We start from the raw sequence: 24,458 nt of genomic DNA, 5'->3' as shown, positions 1-24,458 counted from the left end.
GATAGCTAAGGACATACTCTTGCAAGATGAAATTCGCTCCAACCCGATTTAGGGTTAACAAATATATTGTTCACTTAAGTACTGACTCCTGGGTTTGAACAAAGGTGCCCCGCCCTCTCATGGCCGAGAGAGATATGGTTTATTAGTTGGGCTATAAACCATTTGTTCAACAGAGGATCAGTGGGAGCTTAAGAAGCAGAGGTAAGACGATAATTTTGACCTAGCTGTAAATACGAACAACCTGTGAAAGATTGACTTACTGATTATGGTTAAAGTGGACAAAAATACATCTACAATGAGAAGAGTGCAACTATCGAGCTATGGTGGTATGTCTCGATAGTTAACGAATATTGATGCCCCAAACGGACCCAGGGGCCGAATTTTCATGCGCGAATTTCCACCGGGTGAAACACTCAAAATGGACCTAGGGGTTTAGAACCATGAAAAGAAGTCATGCCCTAGACAGTTTTCGAAACGGAGTTCATTTGGTACCTCAAACGGCTCCTGGGCCCGATGGAGTTGCCTTGAGGCCCAATTTTTGTGTGCGAACTTTCCGTCGACGAAACGCCCGAAATGAACCCAAGGGTTTAGAACCATGAAAAAAAGTTGTGCTTCAAAAGGTTTTGGGAACGAAGTTCATTTGGTGCCCAAAATGACTTCTGGGCCCGACAGGGTTGCCCTAGTGCCCAATTTTCGTGCACGAACTTTCCATTGGGTGAAACACCCGAAATATACCTAGCGGTTCAGAACCATGAAAATAATTTGTGTCCTAGACGGTTTTGGGAACGGAGCTCATTGGGCCCCAAACGGCTCCTGGGTCCGCTTGGGCTGCCTTGGGCCTAATTTTCTGCACGAACTTTCTATCGAGCGAAACACTCGAAATTGACTAAGGGGAGCAGAACCATGAAAAAAGGTTGTGCCCCAGAAGGTTTTTGGAACGGAGCTCATTTGGTGCCCAACCGACTCCCGTGCTTAGCAAGGCTGTCCTGAGGCCCAATTTTCGTGCACGAACTTTTTGTTGGGCGAAACGCCTTGAACGGACCTAGGGGTTTAGAACCATGAAAAAAAGTTGTATCTCAAACGATTTTAGGAACATAGATTTTTTTGTGCCCCAAATAGCTCAAGCTCGCCTGGGCTGTTCTGGGTTCCAATTTTCATGCGCGAACTTTTCGTCAGACGAAATGCTCGAAATGGACCCAAAGGTTCATGTAAACCCTCAAATCTCACTTAGGCAAGTTAGGTCAAACTTGGATAATAAGAAGAATAAGTGAATATTCCAAGAAGGAAGCTTGAGGAGAAGGAAAATATCTGAAGTATTAAATATAAGACTTTTGAGGGCTAAACATGGAATGTCGCTAAACTTGGTTATGAAGGATAAAATTTGGCAAAGTGCGGGAATTAAAGTGAAACGTTGGTGTGAGGACTCAATGGGCAAAGGCCTTGTCATTTGGAGGTTAGGTGAGCACCTAGAAGAGTTAACCTTGTTTGCTAAGTGTTGATCGTATTAGGACACCAAGCGATGGTGAGTTGTGTCGGCAAGGGAAGGTGTGGAGTCAATGGCTAGGTGTTGGCTGAATAGTTGCTATGCGTTAAGCATGCACAATGCACCAACCAAGTTCATGCGAGTTAGTTGGACAAGAGGAGACGTGCGACCAAGGGCAAGGATGGCCTTGGGGCAAGCGTTGGGCAAGGCAATGGGCCAAGGTGTGTGTTGGCTGAGAGGGGTATGCGATCGAGGGTGATATGCGATGGCCGAGGGCCTTGCATTGAGTTTATGCGTTGGTCAAGCATGCTAAGATTAGAAGGGTTGAAGCGCGGTAAGAATAGGCTCTAGGCGAAGAGACTTGTGCGTTGACTAGGCAAGGTGTGCGTGGAGGAAGGCCATGACACTAAACGTTGGGCGAAAAGGTATGCGTTGAACGAATAGGGTATGCCCCAACCATGAAATTATGCATTGAGGTTGAAGATAGGCGTGAACGCAAGGAGGCTATGCGAAGACCAAGTAGTGAGAGCATCCAAGTAAGACCATGCGTCCAAATGAGGCCAAGTGAGGTTAGGTGTTATGGGAGCTATGCGACCAAGTGAGATGATAGACGCTCAAGTGTGGTTATGCATTGAGTAGACTATGCGGCCATGGGGAAGTATGCGTTAAAGGAAATAAACTTGGGGAGCAAGGCTAGGTTGATAGCAAATAAGAGCAAGTGGCTAAATCTAGTGAAGTTTAGGCTGAAGCAAGGAGCAGATGGACACACTGCAAGGCATGCAAAGGAAGGCTATACGTTGTTCTAAAAGGATGAGAACACTACAGCCACATGCAAGGAGGTGTTGGCAAGGTAGAGGCATTGGCACATGGCCTCTAGATGCACAAGGTAAAGGTATAAGTGAGGAGTGAAGAATTTGCGATGGAAGGCAGAGGACCCAGTTGGACGCACAGGGCAGGTGCCATCACACATGACCACGCCTGATGTATCGCGCAGGTGCATGTGAATGCCCATCACAAGACGCACATCTGGATGACACAGATGCCTGTCAATGCACACGACATAGCGACTCAGTGCATGCCCGCGTTGCACACACTGCCTAGCCCTTTACGCATGCATGTCCAAGCCCAACGCCTGTGTTACTCCCACGCTTGTGCAAGGATTGCCGTCCAGCCACGCCCAGTCCAGCGCCCAGACTGTTGCCCACGCCCACAGGACAACCTAAGTAACCTTTAAAGCTACGTTTTTGGGCGTTAAACCTATTTTTGGGTATTTTGAAGTGGGTAAGCTAGTAATCTCTAATTAAGGATATATTTAAAGCTAAAATTGATTTATTTGAAGAATGTCAAGCTAATTTAGGATTTCTTTGGAAATAAGTAAAATTCAGGGAAACATGAGCAAGGGCTGCTTTAGGAAGATTGTGAAGGGAATTAACAAAAGGATTATGAGTGGTTTTACCTATTTTCGTGTGTTTGAATTATATATGTTATTATATATATATGTGTGCATATGTGTATGTGTGTGTGTGTGTGAGGTTTGAAATTGGCATGATCGAGAAATGTATTTTTTGGATTTTATTTGTTGATTTAATTCTTGTGGTTTTTCATAACATGAATTGCATTAGAAACTGGAATTGTACCTTGGAAAATTGTTAGTTTGTCTCAAACACGTCTAACGAGATATTGTCGACATGTGCATATTCGTTGGGCTATAAGAATACTGGGATTGTTTCCATAACATGCATATCGGGAAGTTCATGGGAATCCCTTGGGAAATACATGATCATGCCAAGGATAGCCAATTATCAGGCTGGAAGTGTTACATTCTTGTGTGTTATGATTGTTTGATTGTGAAATTGGTTTCCAAAAATGAAATTTTGAAACAAATATATTTCCTTTTAAATATACACCACTTACTGGAATTTTTAGCTCACGTTTTTCAATGTTTTATTTTCCCCCCTCCCAAGTAGCTAAAGCGGAACGTTCTGGGAAAAGCCACTCAAGGTCTAGAATTTCCACTCTCTAACAGAGCGAAACTCGGATTCGGTTACTTTTGGAAGTCATTAGATTTAACTAGGATTGAAAATGTATTTAGATTGAATGCTTGTAACCGATGCTAAAAAAAACAAATAAAATTATACATATTTGTTATCTTATGAATTGGTAAATATTGGACAGTTAATATCACAAAGGTGGTGTCAACTGTCTTCACATCTCCTTTCGGGTTTGGGAGATGAAACTCGAGAGGGGGTGTGACAGTTCAGAACCATGAAAAAAAAGTCGTGCCCCAGACGATTTTGAGAATAGAGCTCATTTGGTGACCAAACAGCCTCTAAGCCCGATGAGGTTACACTGGGACCTAATTTTTGTGCGTGAACTTTTCTCCAGGCAAAACGTCCGAAACGAACTAAGGGTTTAGAACCATAAAAAAATAGAATTGCCCTAAATGGTTTTGGAAACGGAGCTCATTTAGTGCCCCAAAAGACTCTCGGGCCCCATGGGGCTGCCTCGGGGCCCAATTTTCGTGCGCAAACTTTCCCTCGGGCAAAACGCCTGAAACTGACCCAGGGGTTCAAAACCATGAAAAACGGCCGAAACGGTTTTGGGAACAAAGTTCATTTGGTGCTCCAAACGGCTCCTAGTCCCCGTGGAGCTGGCTCGAGGCCCGATTTTCGTGTTCGAACTTTTCGTCAAGTAAAATGCTCGAAACCAACCCAGGGGTTTAGAAAAATGAAAAGAAGTTATGCCTCAAACAGTTTTAAGAACGAAGATCATTTGGAGCCCTAAATGGCTCTCGGGCCCGATGGGGCTACTCTGGGGCACAATTTTCGTGCGCAAACTTTTTGCTAGGTGAAACGCCCGAAACTAACCCAAGGGTTCAAGACCATGAAGAAAAGTCGTGCCCCAGATGGTTTTGAGAACGAAGCTCATTTGGTGCCCCAAACCGCACCTCGGCTTGCCTGGGCTACCTTGAGGCCCAATTTTTGTGTGTGAACTTTTTGCCGAGTGAAATGCCTAAAACAGACCCAGGACTTTAGAACCATGAAAAAGTCGTGCCTAGACGATTATGGGAATGAAGCTCATTTGGTGCCCCAAGCGGCTCCCGGACCCGCTCGGGCTGCCTTAGGGCCCACTTTTCATGCACTAACTATCCGTCGGCCAAAATGTCCAAAATGGACCCAAAGGGTCAGAACAATGAAAAAAAGCTGTGCTCTAGATGGTTTTGGGAATGTAGCTCATTTATTGCCCCAAACGGCTCCCGGACCCGCTTGGGCTGCTTGGGGCCAAATTTTCATATGCGAAATTTCCGCTGGAAAAAACGCCCGAAACAGACTTGGGGGTTCAGAACCATGAAAAAAAGCCGTGCCTCAGACGGTTTTGGGAACGATGGTCATTTGGTGCCCCAAACAGCTCCTGGGCCTGCCCAGGCTTCCTAGGACCCAATTTTCATGCACGAATTTTCCACTAGGTGAAACACTTGAAACGGACTTAAGGGTTCAAAACCATGAAAAAAAGTAGTGCCTTAGATGGTTTTGGGGATGGAGCTCATTTGATGCCCCAAACGACTCTTGGGCCTTCCCATGCTACCCTAGAGCCCAATTTTCATGCGCAAACTTTCGCCAGGTAAAACACTCGAAATGGACCTAAGGGTTTAGAACCATGAAAAAAAGTCGTGCCCTAGATGGTTTTGGGAATGGAGCTCAATTAGTGTCCCAAACGGCTTTCGGACCCACCCACGCTTCCCAGGGTCAAATTTTCGTTGCAAAATTTCTGCCGGATGAAATGCCCGAAACGGTCCTAGGGGTTCAGAACCATGAAAAAAAGTCGTGTCTTAGACGGTTTTGGGAACAGTGATCATTTGGTGCCCCAAAAAGCTCCTGGGCCTACCTAGGCTACCTTAGGGTCCAATTTTCATGCACGAACTTTCCACCAGGCAAAACACTCGAAACGGACTAAGGGTTCAAAACCAAGAAAAAAAAGTCATGCTTTAGACGGTTTTTGGAACGGAGCTCATTTGGTGCTCCAAATGGCTCTTGGGCTTGCCCAGGCTACCTTGGGGCCCAATTTTTATGCGCGAACTTTTCGCTTGGCGAAACGCTCGAAATGGACCTAGGGGTTTAGAACCATGAAAAAAGTTGTGCCCCAAATGGTTTTGGGAACGGACCTCATTTAGTGTCCCAAACGGCTTCCAGACCTTCCCATGCTCTCTGGGGCCAAATTTTTGTATGCAAAATTTCCGTTGGATGAAACGCCCGAAACGGAGTTAGGGGTTTAGAACGATGAAAAAAAGTCGTGCCTCAGATGGTTTTGGGAATGGTGGTCATTTGGTGCCGCAAATGGCTCTTGGGCTTGCCCAGGCTGCCCTGGGGCTCAATTTTCATGCGTGAACTTTCCACTGGGCAAAACGCTCGAAACGAACCTAGGGGTTTAAAAACATGAAAAAAAAGTCGTGCCTCAGACGATTTTGGGAATGGAGCTCATTTGGTGCCTCAAACGACTTCGGGGCTCAATAGGGCTACCTTGGGGCCCAATTTTCGTGCATGAAGTTTCCACCAAGTGAAGCGCCTGGAACGGACCCAGGGTTTTAGAACCACGAAAAAATATCGTGCCCCATACGATTTTGGGAACATAGCTAATTTTGTGCCCTAAATGGCTCTTCGGCCCGCCCGGGGCCCAATTTTCATACGCAAACTTTTCGTTGGGTGAAATGCTCGAAAAGAATCCAAGGTTCAGAACCATGAAAAAAGTTATGCCTCAGACAGTTTTGGGAACGAAGCTCATTTGGTGCCCCAAATGGCTCCCGGGCTCAGCGGGGTTGCTCCGGGGCCCAATTTTCTTGCGTGAACTTTTCGCCAGGCGAAACGCCCGAAACGAACCCAGGGGTTCAGAACCATGCCCTAGATCTACATGGTCGGATCTGCATGCGAACGTTGGAGCTGCACGCGAAACATGATCTACACGGTCGGATCTGCACTCGAATGCCCAATCTGCACTCGAAACGCGATTTGCATGCGAATGACACGATGATAACCCATGAATGCTAGATTTGCATGACTGCATACGAAAATTGATCTGCTTAGCCAAATGTACACACAAACGCCAGATCTGCACACAAACGACACGATGACAACCCACGAATGCTGTGATGATTGGTATGGTCAAAGAGAAGAGAGGATTTGTAAGAGAAAAGTGAAAAGGGAGAGGGAAGATAGGTAGTGAAATGAAAGATTTTTTTTTTATTAAAGTTAAAAAAATAAATGGGGATCTTAACCAACATTGTAGCCTATCTTTAATGTCAGTTTAAAACCGACATTGAAGATTTTTTTTTTAAAACCGACATTATACATCCGATTTCACTTTTTCCAACCGACATTAAAGCCCAAAATTCTTGTAATGAAATTTGAGAAATTTTCTCATATTCTTGAGATGAAGATTTTTTCATAAATTATAATGTAGCCAGATTAATAGATTGTCTCAACTTATTGGGATCATTACTCCAAATAATTAGGAAAATTATGAGTAAAATAAGTCTGTTTTAAAAAAAGGTTTAAAATCATTTTTTCAAATGGCATTCTTTAATTCAAGATAAAAATAAATTCATCTCTATTTTTTTTTAACAGGTGTTGTGGGGTGCTAATACCTTCCCCATACACAATTGATTCCCGAACTCAATTCTAATTTTCAAAGACAAATTTTCTTTTTTTATTAAAGTTGTTTATTTTATTTCGGTGTCCAATCACACCGTAGAAAGAATTGGTGGTGACTATTTTATTTTAAAGTTAACCTTTTTCGAGGACTCGACCACTCCACATCTCGGGTACGTGGCGAGAAACATTGTGAGGTGTCTTCACTTTTGTGAGAACCTCATCAAAATGAAAAATTACGTATAGTACTGAGTTCTTTCACATAGAGGTAGAGTTAAAGGTTCAATCTTCTATCCCACCATTATTGTACTTAAAATATATATATGAAGAGAGCGAGAAGGTATATTAACAAAACGGATAAAGTTGTCATCAAGAAAAAGGTTAATTTGGCAAATCATTAAAAATAGAAGGGATTCGACGGTTTTAAATTTGTTTTCTTTTTTTTCCGTTTTTCCGGGGAATGTTTAAGGAAGGGTAGTGAAAATTTTATTCCTCATTATGAGGGCAACAAATTAATTTATTTCTTTTTTGGTTCACGAGAATTAAATACAAATAATTACTATGATTTGCATGAAGAATGATATAAAATGACGATGAAATAGTTTTGTTGAAGAACCAAATTAAATAAAGTATTAATCTGAAAGATGATTTCCAAAGCAATATGGTTGGTGATGGTGGTTTTTGTTTGTTTAAACTTTAAACATAGTGAAGCTAATTATGATTTTAGACATCGCAAGAGAAGAAGATTTGGAGTTAGAAAGCCAGCTCAAACTTCTCAACAAGCCCTTAATCACAACATTTCAGGTTCAATTTACATATATAATTATTCTGATTATATATATTACATTCGAGTTTAATTTTCTCTATAATCGGTGTCTAGATTTTAACGTAGGTATCAAATAGAAATTAAACTCAAAAGTAAAAGCGCAATATTTTATAACGTAGAGACTAAATGAAAACTAGACAAAAATCGTAGAGACTATAATTATACATGTATTTTCTTTTGATGAAAAAATTGTATTTTATATTGCTTTAATACATTTTTGTGTCAAATGTTGCTGTAATAGTAATGTAGAAGTAGAACAATATAAGAAATTTAATTTGTTATTAACTTGACTCTATACTATTTTGAGTTTAGACGAAGGAGGGAGATATCATCGATTGTGTTGACATCAATAAACAACCCGCTCTCGATCACCAGTCACTAAAGGATCACAAAGTTCAGGTTATTTATATCATTAAATTCCATATATCCATTTCCCTATTTTATCTAAACATAATACATTTTGATAATTTTTTATTGATTTAATTACGAACATTTATAGTAGAAATTATGAACATTTATACTAAGATCGAAAGGCATGCTTAGGAATTATGGGTGATTTTAAAACTAATTCTTGTCATATTTGAAAATCACTTTCAAACATGTTTTTAATACCTTTCTAAAAGTCGATGGTTTCAAAATATATAAATTGGAAAAAAGTTGCATTATTTCTTGAATGAATATGTCCTAACAAACCTGAAAAAGAGACAAACCTATTTGAATGGCCATGAATAGTCTATAAATATGTGTCTTTTTCAAGTTGAGAAAAAGAGTTTTTTCACCATTACTTTTTTTTCCATAAAAAAATATATATATTTTTTTTGTTGTAAATTGGTTCCAATTCAATCTCTTTTTACAAAATATAGTTTGTTAGATCTTATGGATGAGGTGCTACTTGTATAAGAAAGTTAATATGTTCTATCCTGGGAGATATACTCAAGAAACTCAAACATTAGAGTGAGTAAAATTGTCTTAACGAGACAACATGAAGTTATTGGGCTCAGATTCTCTTACATTTACAAGGTTATGTATTTTATCATATTTTTTTGTGAAATTATTCATATAACAATACCACTGTGCCCAACTCGCTTGTGGTTTACCGCTTTAATATTATGTATTTGGTTTATTAATTATTTTCTTGGTTTTAAATTTAAATCGACCTTGTAACCCATAGCCATTACACATGTGAACTTTATAATCTAACTACATTGGTCCAGAAAATTATTCTCTTCCTGAATATTTGGTTATTCTTCTGCATCATTCACATTTGTTTCTTTATCTATACATACATACAAATGGTTTTTCTCATTTCATCTTTTGTTATAGTATCAACCAAGTAAATCATATCCAAGGTCGTCATCTCAATCAAAACACAACTCAATCATAAGTATCACAATTAGACAATCTTGTCCTATTGGAACGGTTCCCATCAAAAGAACTCTAAAGAAAGATTTAATTAGGTTAAGGTCTCTATCATCCAAACAAACAACGAGGTTCAATATGAAAGACGAATCATATCTTGGTCCACTCAAGTTCCCTTACGATAAAAATGTAAGCATCTCTTTGTTGTACTATGAATTAAGTTATTATTGCAAAACAAAAGAGATGCATGTATTTGGGTTTGCTAATTATATATTATTGTTGTGTGATTTGATAAGGTGGTTTCTCTTAGTTTGAAGAAAGGCATAGCATATTATGGAATAATAGTACATATATCTATCTGTATACAATTTGAGTGTGGCTCAAGATCAATCTTCTTCAGCAAATGTATGGGTAGTTGGTGGTCCTTCTAACGCTCTTAATGTAATACTAGCAGGCTGGCAGGTAAAATACTCTAAGGTTATTAATTTCTCACGCTTTCTACTTTACTATTCAAGTTTATTTTATTAGGTGAATCCGGGAATAAACGGTGATGGTCTCACTAGATTGTTTGTATATTGGACGGTAAGGGAAAAAAAGTTTATATTTCCTTTTCGTTTTTAACCTTTCTCATCATAATTACTAGCTAATTGTTTGGATTGACTTTCTAATATTAATAGGCCGATGATGGTGTTAAAACGGGATGTTACAATATGCTTTGTCAAGGTTTTGTACAAATACATAAAAGCATTACTCCAGATTTTCCTCTTTCGCCATCGTCGATCTATGGAAGGCAACAAAATGATTACGCATTTGTGGTTGATGAGGTAAGTTAAAAAGATATATATATTATGAAATTAACAAGACTTTTATTAAGCAATTGGTTGGATGATGATGGTGTAGGATCCACAATCAGGAAATTGGTGGCTTTTGTTAACAGAAAATAGAACAGCCATTGGGTATTGGCCAAAGGAATTGTTTAGATATCTAAAGGTGGGAGCAGATCAAGTGAGATGGGGTGGCATTGCAAAGCCTTCACCAAATGGAATGAGTCCTCCTTTGGGGAATTCTCACTTTCCATATAGTGGTAGATACGATCATGCTTGCTACTTTAGAAACATCTATTACGTTACGAAAAATCTTCAAAAACGAAGACCCTTTTATGAGAGTACAATGAAGTATGTGAGCAACACCCATTGTTATGGTTTGAGCAATAATATAGATTGTGGCAACTAACAACTGAGCTATTGCTTTACCTTTGGAGGACCAGGAGGAAATAATTGTGCTGCAAATTAGCCAAATCGAACAATTATTTACTTTCTTTAACTTCAGCTTTTCCTACTTTATTTATGGAAACAAACTTATATTAATAAAATCCACACATCCACCCTTGTTTTGTCATTATTATCACTTGTTTTTTTCTAGTATATCAAGGGATGACAATTTCTTGATTATTAACACATACTACACGCCAATTAAGATATATATGCTTTACATTTTGATGATAAATTTTTTATACGACAAATACGTTGATTAACTCTTATATCAAGCATTATTTAGTGAATTTATAAAATTGTTAGTGAAGGGTTTGAAAGTGTAAGAATCATAATTTGTTAAGTAATTGTGTAAGAATGTAAGGAAAAAACTAAAATAATTTATTTATATAGAAATCCTCTTTCTTTCTTCCTTTTTTTTTTTTTTTTAAAAAAAAATGTAAAGTTAAGGGTTATTAATGCTTAATTTTAATACCTTATGTTTTAGGGTTTGTTACATAAATGAAAATCAGGTCCAAAATAATAACATATATAGCATAAGGATAAAATAATTGCAGATACAGTACAAATTAGGCTAAAATGGCCAATGAGTTTCGGTTAGCTCACCAATTGAAAATCCAAAATCCTCTATTTTCGTGCAGTTCTTCTTTCCGATATTCTGAAATCGAATGCTAACATTGTTAGCAGCTATCAGTGATAATTATTGATAGCTGCTATCAATGGCTATCACTGATAGCTGTTATCAGTGGCTATAATTCATACTTTCATCAATTGGAATTAACCTTGAAATATTAATATTTAAGGCTATCAGTGGCTATCAATGATAAATTTCTGTAACTCGTTATCACATTTGAAAGAAAATCAGGAAGCTTTTATTGGTTAACGTTTGAAAAGATTGACACTTTAACGCTACAAGAAAAGGCCATTTCCCAATGCCGAAGATGGTTGGGAGAAGCCCAAAAACGCGTTAGTGATTCATTTCTCGATGACGTACATGGCGTCAATAGAACCGTCGAGGATAGACCGGTCAGGAGAAGATCTCCCGACGGCACCAAAGCAGCTATCGGGAAATCATTAAACTCCCGACGGATATATTACGTCGTCAGGAGTATATTGATCTCTCAACGACATCTTTGACGCCATTAGGAGATCTTCCCCAGTTGCGTTTTTACTCGTTTTGCACTCCCAACGCTGATGCCACGTGTCCATCATCGGGAAATAGGGCACCAATTTGTTTTTTTTTTCAATTTATTTGTGATATTAAATTCAATTTTTAAATATCTCAAAATATTAATAGAATATAATACATATGTTTTATATTACCCCAAACACTTAATCTTTTCATCCAAACAAGAACCAAAATGACCCATTCAAAGTTTTACAAAGCAAAATATTAATGGTATCTTTACAAAAAAAGAAAAAGAAAAAGAAAAGAAAAGAAAAAAAAAGAACCTATAACTAATTGGATTGAACCATTCAACTTTTACAAACCAACCATAACAAAAATTAAGGGTCCTCCCCTCAGGCCATGTCATGTTGCTCCTCTTAATAAACTTTAAATTGTGGATCCTCAAATCACCTAATAAAGACAAAATATAAACTTAAGTCAAATGATTATTATTTCAGACTTATATATATAAACTATTTCAATATAACAGATAACAAAAATAGAAACACATAACAGACTCCATCTCTATCCATTCAACTAATTATAAACACATAACTCCACATATTCCATACAACACGTATTTCACACACCCTTTAATCAATTCCAAACACACAAACACATAACTCTAACCCCCAACCCTTACAAACACATAAAACAAATGCGCAGACAAATATATAAACACCCCCCCCCCCCCCCAAACTAACCTCAAACACATAACTCTATCCCCCACCCCAACATATATACTAAATACACTAACACATAACTCTAACCCCCACCTCTTATAAACACATAAAACAAACCCCTATCCCTTCAATTAATTTTAAATACGTACACATCTATATACACACATAACACCCCCCAACCTTTTAACTAACTTCAAACACACAAACACACAATACATAACTCTACCCCCATCACAACACATATATCACACACACAAACACATAACTCTAACCCCTACCCCTTACAAACACATAAAACAAACTCCTACCCCTTCAATCCATCAGAAGATCCACCATCTCTCGATGATTGCAATCTCGACGGTCTATATAGGCATCGAGAGAGGGCCTTTTTCTTGTAATGAAGTTAGAAGGGTGTGATCAATTAGGTTTCCGCGCACATGCACTACACGCACATCTCTGTCCCTTGGGTGATTCTCAGGCGATTCACGGGATTCTATTGTTTACTCCGATTTGGGACCTTGAGTTGGAGCCTCAATTCGTCTCGCCCAGGCGATGATAATATGTGATTGGTGATTTGAGATTTGTTTTCGTTTTGTTTGGATATGAGAATGTCTGGTTCTGGTTGTTGGGTCTGTGGTCAGGTTTCGTCTGGCTTTGGGAGTCAATTTTGTGATTCGACTAGATTTGGGAATTGCGTTAGGTTGTTGATAGTTGATTTAATGGTGTGTAAACATTCTCGGTTACGGCTGAAGGAGAAGTCTAAATCAAAGGTGGTGCGTCAGCCTTATCGAGTTTTGAAGCCTGAGGTTAAGTTGATTATGCCTGAAGGAAATGCTTCGAGCTTGGAATTGAAGGGAGTCGGGGTGGGGTCTAGTGAGGAGTTTTTTGTCGGAGTTGTGATGGGTAGCTCGAAGGAGGTGCAACTGAAGAAAGGTGAGACGGTAGAGGAATGGTTGAAGACAACTCAGGGATCAAACCTAGAACCGATGTCAAACCGGGTGTCGTGTTTATTGGGATTGGTGTCACAATTCTCCCGAAGTCTTGTTGTTTTGTAAAGATACATATTGTTCAATGAATAAAATAAGTGTTATTTAATTTTGGCATTTACTTATATCCAATAAACAAAGCTCCTTGGTTATCTTATGTGAACTTAACCATGTATATGTGATATACAAGTGGATCATGCCTTAAGTGATAACCTAAATAGGTCTGTAGTATAAGGATTAAGTGGGATACCTGATCTTGGTGACATTACGGATACGACCCGCTTTATAGAGGTTTGTAAATGTTATAATCTACTACAGATGGTAGATTCTGACCATTCATGTGGAGACGTGGAGTGGGGGTGCCCTATACAAATAGTTTGTATAAGCCCTGGACCACGAGATGACTAGACTCTGTATATAACGTCGTTGATACTAGAGACTTACATCTCACCTAAACGACCATAGGTGACATGACCTCAATCCTGAGTGTTTTGGGAACTCCTGCCTTTAAGGGTGATCCTTTGATTAGTATGTGTGAGAGTGACCAGATTGCCAACTCAACATGCCTACCTTTTTGGGGACTTGTCTGATGTGGGAGCTGGGAACTCAATCCACAAGATGGAATTCACTCCTTTCCCAAAGCAGGGATAAGTAGAGAGATTGCTCTCTTAAGGGCTATTTTTGGGGCTTGAACATAGTAGCCACAGCTTCTCTTTGGAAGAGAAGACTCAATCATAGTGGGATTATGACTTATGTTCATTAGAGGGATCAGTGGTACTTAAGGAAATCGATGTAACTACAGGGGCATAACTGTTATTGGCCCAGCTGTACTTACGAGTGATCTGTGAAGGGTTGTCGCACTGCTGATTGGTTAAGATGGACACATAATATATCTGTGGTAAGGAGAGTTCAGCTGTCGGTATTTAAAGAAGTGCCTGACAGTTAACGGATAGTGGATTCTGTGACTAAAGAGTTTAGTCAATTATTCATGTACTATTGGAGCTTCGAGCTATAGGTCCATGAGGTCCCTTTAGTAGCTCAATGGATTCAGTTGATGATCAGTTCTTGGTGTTGATTTGAAATGTTCAAATTGAAAATAGGTATCTTGATTATATATGATATAATCGATATAATGTATGAGATGCATCTAGTGTAGGATTGATGTAAATGAGATTTACATTAAATACCATAGAATAGAAAAAGAACTATGGTTTGTGTGTTTCATGAGATGAAATATTAAAACTATAGGTTATAAATATAGTATGATAAGTTGGTTATCATTTATATTTATAATAATATTAATTATTGGATAATTGACAACTTGTAGAAATACAAGTTATTTATACTGTTTTTGTCACACCTCGCCCCAGACTAACCTCTAAGCCTAAGAAAGGGCGTGACTGCAGCAGTTATCAACCCTTTGACTGATACTTACTGCCTAATAACTCTTGCGGAATAACTCTGATACCAAAATATAAACTATATACAGCGGAATGTCTTTAGGCCAAAATTTATTAAGTCAGAAACATAACATATTTAGAGTCATTACAACACTAGATTCACAAGTCCCAAAACCCAAAAACCCTAGTCGCTATATGAACAACAATAACATGTGTACAATATTAACAGTAGCCACCTAAACCGAAGGGTTACAAATCTCTTATTCCTTTAGTGGCAGAGCAGATGCAGAGCTATCTTCAGAGGATTTGACCGCTACCTGTGAGGGGGAAAAAGAAAATATTTGAAAACGGGGTGAGCTTGCACCCAGTGAGTGACTTAAGAAGGATAATTGATTCTCATGCAAAATCTCAATAAAGAGTTTAACTGAAATATAAGCTTCTACAGTACTTTTACTGCAGTATAAACATTTTCCAAGCATAAAACATATAAAGCTGTTTTAATCATAAAACAGTAAAACTATTTCTCAGTTGAGAATAACTCTTACTATGGATAAAACAATCCCAACACCAACTGCTAGTCAAGAGAGAACCCTTTTGCTCAATCTCTGACTCTAACTACCTATGTGCACGTGGCCATACTAAGTACCGTCATACCTTAGGTACTTCTGTTCAGATACCTTCTCAAACATCCTTCAGTATCTGGTTGGTTTGGTACCTTCTCAAACGTCCTTCAGTACCAATAGATACCTTCTCAAATGTCCTTCAATATCTAGTTGGGCGAATACCTTCTCAAATGTCCTTCTGTATCGCGTTTTAAGTAAAACTAGTCATAAATGATTTTCTCTTTAAAGCATGTAAAGTATAACACATATAAAAACATGGCTTTAAAGGTACTAACGCATGCTGAGTATATTTAACACATATAAATCACTTTTCAACAATTTTTCACACATGCATGCGTTTAAAGACATAACTCATGGTTTGCTTGGAAATCACTTTGTAAAACTAGCTGGCATGAGAATAATCTTTTTTAAAACATGCTTTCTATAACACATTGTAATCAAACATTTTAAACAAATGTTTTAGTCAAAACGTTTTAGCCACTCACCGTGATTACTTAGGAGCTTTTCACTTTAGTAGCTCCCTTTTCTACCTCGGGCTCCCTTTTCACCCCTAGAATCTAGATTCAACTTACAGCTCAAATTACTCATAGTTTTAAATCTTATTTTGAGATAATTCCTTTTACAAACATATTCTAAAATGTCTCAGAAGCTTACCCTAAAATTTGAGCTCAGAACTCTTCGTGGTTTGGTCGGAATCACAGAATCTTCAAAACTGACCCAGACAGATCCGACATCCTGACCCTTCTGTCTTCTTTTCAATTTCCAGCCCGATCCCTTCGAGATTTTATTCAGCAGCCTTCTCCTGAAAACTAGACTTTCAGAGATTTCAAGTGGCTTTAGAATCACTCCAAACGCACGAGTAAATTGGGAGAACTCCTCGTCCCAAGTTGATGCATCCTCCTCAGACCTCACTGTCCAATGCGTCCTCTATGTCTAACGCATGGATTTGGCTCCAACGCAATATTTGCCCAACTTTCCCACTCTTTTTACGGTATTTATGAATTTTGAACTCAAAATGAAGTCTCTTGGCTCTATTTATAGGCATCCAAACCTTCTCTGGAGTTGACACCACCTACTTGGCTGCATGGCCAAGTGTCTCCTTCTCACCCCATCAACGCAATGCTGTGATCATCACAAGTTAAGTGTCTTCTTCCCACCTTGCCAACGCATGGGCCTCCAATCTGATGCCACCACCTCAAATTCTTAAGGCTTAAGGCTTTCCTCCCAAGAAGACACATGGTTTTGATGATGTTATCCTGATGATTTCATCCTTGTATGCGTCCAACTCTTGGTTGCTCAATGCCTAGTCCATAAGCAACACATAGCCTCTTCTTAATGCATAGCAAGCCAATTCACTATCATGACAATCCAACTTAGCCATTGGAAGGAGCTAACAATCACCAACGCATAGGGTGACCGTTCATTCTTGACGCATGGCTCACTCGCACGGCTTGCTTGGCATGGGCGCATGGTGCTGGCCACCAACACATAGGCGTGCTGCATGGGCTGGCCGCTTGACGCATGGGCGTGCTTGGCCGTATGGGCTGCGCGCAGCGCTTGATGCTTGGCCGGGTGCTTAGGCGCATGGGCGTGCGGCATATGCTGGCCATCGCTCGCTCGCTCGCATGGGTGTATGGCATGGGCTGCGCGCTTGGCTGCATGGCAGGGCACCTTGACGCACGCCATGGCTCTCAGGGTATGAGTGTGGGCGCTCAGCAGTGCGCTTAACGAACGGGCGTGGCCGCTTGACACATTGGCAGGACGTCTGGCCGAGACTGCTCGACGCATGGCGTGGGTGCTGGCTGAGGCTGCTCGACGCATTAGATGGGTGCTGGCCGAGGCTGCTCAACGCATTGTATGGGCATTTGGCCGAGGTTGCTCGACGCATGCCACCCTTAAGCCCTCGTTGCATCCCAATGCCTCATCTCCTTTTTTTTTCTTCAGTCGTATGCCTTCACCAATAACTCTTTCCAAAATTTCCTCAAAAGTCAACCTTCCAAATTTCCTCTTTTCTTCTAATTTACATTCTTTTCTTTACCATTCCACACTAGTTTCCACATAACCTACTCGTCACACTAATCTCAATAGGGAACATACTCAAGTAGAGAAATTAGGATTCAGGGTTCACAGTTTTATTTAGATATTGCAGCTAAAAGAAAGAAAAGTTGCGTCGATAGTATAGAAATTGGCCAAGAAATGCGAGAATTATAAATTATAAATACACCCACTAACACTATTGCGATGGTAGAATAGAATGTTTCAGTTCTGTTTTGCAGGAAATTAGTCACCGCATGCGTTCATGGCTCAAAGATAAAATGAACAATGCATCTACGTCGCATTGCGTCCATCATTCAGAAATGAAAAGATGATTAATGCAATGACGGCACATGCGATAATCGATCAAGAGCTTTGCGTTCAATGCAATTTCAACTGCATGCGGTAACACCACATGCGGCGAGAGATCGAAGATGTATAGAAAAATGCATTTGTAGAGGGTTCTGATGAGTGTACAACTGTCAGTTGTGCATTTCTGATGGGATTGATTGCGTAACAGAAGGAATATTCACTCCACTATTTCAGGAACTACTTTAACCATATAGTGGGGACCATAATGTAAAGAGTCAAGCTTCGCCTATAAATAGCTTCTGCAATTTCATTGAAAGATATACTTGAATACATAGAAACGTGTATATACTGATTTCTGAGAGAGAGACTGGTCTGAAGCGACTGACTAGAGTAGATCCGAGAAGAATTACGAGACAAGGCCAAGAGGTGAGTCTTCGAGCAAGGAATCCTTCCAATCCCCGCTGTTGAAGCTCTGTACGAAGGTCACTTCTACCAAAAGAGCAAGCGTAAGAGGGAAACTCTTCTCTCCACCACTTCCACACGCTGGCAAGCATAATCTCCGTTCAGATCTTTGTTAAGACGTTGACACTCTTTCTGTATTTGTTTCTTATCTCTATTTCATCACTTGTATTCATCTTCTTTACTCTTTCATTCACACCATGTATCGAACGCTTAATCTTAGTATTAAATATTATGATCATTCCCATTATCATCTCTCTGTCTATTTCTGTTCATCCATAATCCATTTTCTCCATGATGTTTTCCTAATTCCCTGGGTAATTAGCAAGAATTAAGCGAGTGATTTAAATTGTGTTAAGGAAATAATTAAGTTTAGCTAAAGCATGCTCGACGACATCTTTACCTGTGAGAGCAAAAGTGAAGATGTTATTCCATCTATCGAGAGAAGGTTAGAAGAATGCGTTAACTAAAGTGAGAAGTACTTCCAGAGAGATATGGGAACGCGGCCGTTCACTGAGAGGTGTACGCCAAGGGAAAGCGGAACCTTAGTTGCATCTTTAACGCAATTAACAAACTTGTGATGTTTTTACTAATTATTCTTTCTATTTCTGATTCCTCCATAAAGACTTGCCATCGCATACCACGATCCTTTGTATAACTTCACAGTCAGACTCGACCTCAATATCATGTATCATGTATCTTGTATCTTGTATCATCTTAGTTAGGATTTTACTTATTAACGCAATTTATTTTATCCACGCAATTTATTTTCTTCGCAATTTACATTCCTGTATAAACCCAATTCTTTAGTAATTGTAAAAACCAGTCGCATGTATCACAAAAGTAATGCATTAACAAAAACAATCCCTATGTTCGACCTCGGATTATTCTAAGAAACTTGCATTGGAATTATACTTGGTTTCAGCGCAAGGAAACTTATAACACGCATTACTCCATAGCATACTACAAGCATATCATTAACAACACATATATTTAGACGTAGTATCGCATAAAGTGTGCATAAGCAATAACACAGCATAACATTCCATTTTTAGCGTTACAAGTTTATGTAACACATTCCATTTCTATGTCAACAAGTTTATGGCACCGTTGCCGGGGATTGGTAACGGTTAATGTTGAGTACTTTTGTGGTATTTTGCAGGACAGATCTCTTTGTACTATTTGTTTAATGAGAAGAACAGGTTGATGGTTTATGAGTACTAAAACTGAGCTGACACAGAGACCGAGCGTACTTTTCGTGCAAGGGCACGCTAGAACAGAGCAAGGCGTAGAAGAGTTAATATGGCAGAAAACAACAACAATAATGAGGCACCTGAAGTAAATCAAGGGGTAAATCGGCCAGTGCAAGACCCTGTATTTCTTGCTGCTGACCGCAATATCCCAATGAGGAACTATGCGGTGCCTAATCTCTATGACTTCTCGCCTGGAATTTCACGTCCAATAGTTGAGGAGAATGCACGTTTTGAGATTAAACCGGTCATGCTCCAAATGATTCAAAATATGGGGCAGTTTGGTGGTCTACAAGGTGAGGACCCGCATGCCCATCTAGCCAGTTTTGTCGAGATGTGCAGTACTTTCTCCATTCCTGGCGTCACCCCAGAAGGTATCAGACTTTACCTCTTCCCTTACACCTTAACGGATGAGGCTAAGAGGTGGGCTCATTCACTGGAGCCAAACGAAATAACTTCCTGGGACCAGTTGGTGGAACGGTTTATGAAGAAGTTCTTCCCCCAAGCAGTCAACACAAGAAGATGAAATGACGTGCTGAACTTTGAGCAGATGGATAACGAGACCCTAAGCACCGCCTGGGTGCGATTCAGAAGATTGGTGAAGAATTGTCTGCATATCGGGATACCCGATTGTGTTCTGATGGAAACATTTTACAACGGCCTGAATAGATCAACGCAAGCTATTGTTAATGCCTCCGCAGCAGGAGGATTTATGGATAAAACATACACAGAAGCCAAGATCATCCTCGACCGCATCTCGCAGAATATGGATGATTGAGTAGATGACGGGTACGGAGGAAGAGGCTCCGAGAGAAGAAGAAATGATAATGCCATTATACCTGCGGATACAATGACAACTTTGGCCACTCAGATGGCCACGGTGACCTCTCTTCTACAATCGATGGTGCTTAATCAAGGTGCCCTCTCCCAAGGATCAGCGCAACCCAATGCGCCAGCACCATTGGCCACAATAAGTTGCGTCCAATGTGGATGGGGCCATGCGGTGGAAATGTGCCCATCAAACCTGCAACAAGTGTATGCTATCCAGAACAATCCGTACAGCAACACTTATAATCTTGGTTGGAGGAATCACCCTAACTTTGGTTGGGGAGGAAATCATAACTAAGGGGGGCCGAGTAACCATCAAAACAGCAACTCCGGGAATTGAGGAAACCCTCCATCTTTTCTCCAAAACTAGAATCAGGGTCATCAGAGACAACTGCAAAACCAACCATCCTTCTCAAACACCTCTGGAAATTCATTGGAGTCCCTGCTGAAGCAATATATTGAGAAAAAAGATGCTGTTATGTAGTCACAGTCGTCTTCAATCAGGAACTTGGAGATCCAAGTTGGGCAACTGGCAACCAAACTTCGTAATAGAACACTTGGAACGCTGCCAAGCAATTCCGAAGCCCCAGGATCTCACGAAAATGAGCAATGTCCTTGATGACATTGTGCAGGAAAGCTTGACCGCCTGCGGAGGTGTGGATTGCGTTCATCATGGGAAAATTGTCTTCCGATCTATATCTCTAAATTCTATGTTTACTTGCTTTCTTAATTACCTTCTTAATTGCTTTATGAATTTTGTTATTTATTACTTCCTTAAACTTTCTTTTGTTGCTTTATGAAATTACTTCTCATTTAATTCACTCGCGTTAATTTCCATGCTCTGTTTAATTATCTTACTTTTCTGTATTAAATGCGTTATCATTAAATCTTGGTGAATGATTGTGTAAGAGAAAATATTTATCGCAAAGTCCTAGTGACTTGCATTGATGAAAAAATAAAATAAAATAAAATAAAATAAAATAAAATGATAATAAAAAATAATAACAATCAACATCCGGTATGCATTGCGATGATGAGTGCATCTTGTGACAACAAGATACACTTTACATTCATCTTTCACAAATGCATTGCATTGAGGGGTGTGTTGCGCTCATATGTATTTTTCACCCGTCCTTAGCAAAAATGCACTATGTTGAGGTAGTGTTGTGCCAGTAGAAATACAGTGCGCCCGTCCTCCAGAAATGCGTTGAGTTAAGGGGTGTGTTGCATTGATACATGCGTTGTTGCTCGTCCTCTGCAAAGATGCATTTGCGTTGATGGACTCTTTGCAAATAGAGTAGTCTAATCGTTTAAGCTTCCCCAGAAATGTTGATTTAGCAGATGAAAGGACGTACTTCTCTACTGATTCATAAATGTGAGGAGCACGGCGGTAGGCTTTTTGAGTACCTGGAGGCTTGCCACTGTAGAATTTGTGTTGGGCCCATCAAGGCCCAACCTATAAATTCCATTTCCTTCGTCTGAGTGAGCCTATTTGAGTCTTTTGCAAATAGAAACCCTATTTAGAGCTTTTGCATACCCAGACTTAACTTTCTTCCTAAAACCCTAAGAGTTCCCCAGCTTTCTTACTCAGTTCATCCATGGCCGACCAATCTTCCCATCCATCTTCTTTACCCTTATCACCATTACAAGCCCAAATCATTGCAAAAGAGGCGGCAATCCTTGCAGCAAACCGCCGTCTCGTCGCCCAGCCATAACCCATCCCTCGAATCGCCAGAAAACATCGGCAAAAGCCTTTAGCAGTCAGACCACTCCAGATTAGAAGGGGGTAGAGCTCGGAGAGTGCCCCACTCCCAACATTGTCTTCTGAAAGTGAGAAGAAGAGAAGAGACGATAGAGAGGTGTTTGAGAGTATACTCAGTAACATGGAGAAGGAAGGAGGACTGCCCGAAGCTGGGGTTGTGAACTAGCCACTGCCTTTGGAGGAGGAGATGGAGGAAGCATCAAGAAGAAGCGCTCTGGCAATCTCGGATCCTAAGGAATCTGTTCACGCAGAATTCTATGAGGGACCCTCCAGAGTTGCTTTGGAGGAAGTAGTGGTAGAGAAGCAACCTGAAATGGCTGAGGAGAAGAAGAAGAAGAAGAAGATCAAAGAGAAGAAGGCTAAAGGAGATGAGGAAGCCCATCCAATCAAGAAGAAAGAAAAGAGGACGGGTGAGAAGAGGGAACGCAAGCGGGAGGAAAAGCGCCTGAGGAAGGAGGAAGAGAAGAGAAAGAGGGCTGAGAGCCCAGAACTTGACGGAGAATCCACCTCCTCAAGGGTGGATAAGCGGGAGTTAGTGAAACAAAGAGAATCAGCACAACTTGAGGAGGAAATAACGCAAATAAAAATAGTTGCAACTGATGATGGTGAATATTCAGACATCACCCCCCTGATGCGGCGTCGCAAAGAGAATGCGCTGCAAGGGTCAATAATTGACCCACCAATTTTGCAAGATGCAGTAGAGGAAAAGGAGAGGAGAAGAAGAGAGGAGGAAGAGAAGCAAGAGAAGATGTTGCGGGCACAACAGATCATCGCAGAAGGCGATTTAAGAAGGAAATTACATGATGAAGAAGTGCGCCGTAACAATGCGATCTCGGCAGAAGAGGAAAGAAAAAGGCTTGAGGAAGAACAACGAATTTTGCTGGCCTCAGAGCAATTCGAAAGAGAATTTGAAAGGGAGTTGAGAGAAGAGGAAGAAGAAGAAAGAAAGAAGAAGAAAGAGAAGGAGAAGAGGCGTCGAGCAAATGTTCAGCGCATAAGAGAGAAGAAGGGCAAAGAAATTGCAGAGTGGGAGAAGGAAGAACAACGTAAGGAAAGGAAAAAGAAACAAAAACAAAAATCCCACCTTGCGTTGACAAAAGAGAAAGGCAAAGCAGTGGCAGAAAGCAATGAGCCCACGTTGGCCAAAGGTCGCCCATCAAAGAAGAAAGAGAACGATGATATGCTGATGGAGATGGGATTCTTCCCTGCGCCAACGCCACTATCAGACTTGATCACGAGCGTTGTATTGGAACATGGATGGGAAACATTTTGCCAATGCCCATCCATCGTCATTCCAACGGTAGTGCGAGACTTTTACAATGGACGGCTCTATGGCACCAAAGATGCGGTGACCATGAAAGGGGAATTGGTGTCTTTCAGGGCAAAGGACATCAATGAATTATATCTGATGAAGGACATCCCGGATGCGCCGGGTAATAAAATCATTGATGATCCTAAAGAAGAGAAGATGGAAGATGAGCTGAAAACATTAACGCAACCAGACACTCAGTGGTCGGTCTCCTTAAAAGGCATCAGAACCCTGGCGTCCAAGACACTGCTTCCAGAGGCGCGACTTTGGGTATATTTGGTTAAATGGCGACTCATCCCAACTTCCCATGACATAACAGTCTCAAGGGATAGAGTCATGGCCGCATATTGTATCGCGTGCGGCATTCCAATCAATGTAGGCCAGTTGATCGCAAGACAACTACGAGGTTTGGTGGGGCATATAAGAGGTTAGTATTTCTTCCTTGGACGGTTTCAAGCTTATGCCTCTCATTGGGTGTAGGTATTGAGGAAGAACCAATGCCAGAAGTTCATGGCCTCATAAACATCAAGATTTTGAGAATGCTTCTCAAAGATTCCTCCCATTGCCCTGAGCTCCCATTGAAGCCCATCATCGATTTAAATGCGCCGCAACAACCAAAGCCAAAGAAACAACGCAAGGATGACAAGGGAAAGGAAAAAGTCCAAGAATCATCAACGCAAGATCAAGAACCCTTGGACCTTTTACCTTTGGTGATTCACCCTCTAAGCCCTCCAACAGAACCTCCTTCCCTACTTCCCGAACATTTTACCAACCTTCTCCTTGCCCCTGACTCACCAAACGCATATCCATTAGCTCCATCCTCACCTTCATCATCACCACAATTTCCCCCTCCATCGCCGCACGTTGATAACCCATACGATTTAGGTGAAGGCACTTCTGCCCAACCCTAAAACGATGATGGCAAAACATCACAGGCATAACCCACCATTGCCACCTTAGCTATTGAACTTGCTGATATGCGTTCCCTTCTCTCCCATGAAAATGACTTTTTCTGCCAGCGCATAACGGAGGTATACGAGCGACAAGCAGAATTGCAACGCAA

The 24,458-nt window shown here is 40.5% G+C and overlaps 1 protein-coding gene across 1 annotated transcript; it reads left to right on the top strand.

Moving 5' to 3' along the window:
* Positions 1 to 7,842: 7,842 nt before the first annotated feature.
* On the top strand, positions 7,843 to 19,470 carry LOC150032311 (protein neprosin-like). The gene is made up of 8 exons (XM_090306674.1): positions 7,843 to 7,929; positions 8,264 to 8,350; positions 9,275 to 9,499; positions 9,839 to 9,892; positions 9,988 to 10,134; positions 10,211 to 10,489; positions 13,074 to 13,365; positions 19,409 to 19,470. Exons 1-8 carry the CDS (start codon positions 7,843 to 7,845, stop codon positions 19,468 to 19,470), a joined length of 1,233 nt encoding a protein of 410 aa, XP_090162800.1.
* Positions 19,471 to 24,458: the final 4,988 nt, after the last annotated feature.

This window comes from Benincasa hispida, chromosome 11, assembly GCF_027475165.1.
Source record: "Benincasa hispida cultivar pf3 chromosome 11, pf3_genome.v1.1, whole genome shotgun sequence".
Lineage (NCBI taxonomy): Eukaryota > Viridiplantae > Streptophyta > Magnoliopsida > Cucurbitales > Cucurbitaceae > Benincasa > Benincasa hispida.
Note: the sequence above shows the minus strand (reverse complement) of the source record. Positions and strands in the feature narration are given on the sequence as shown.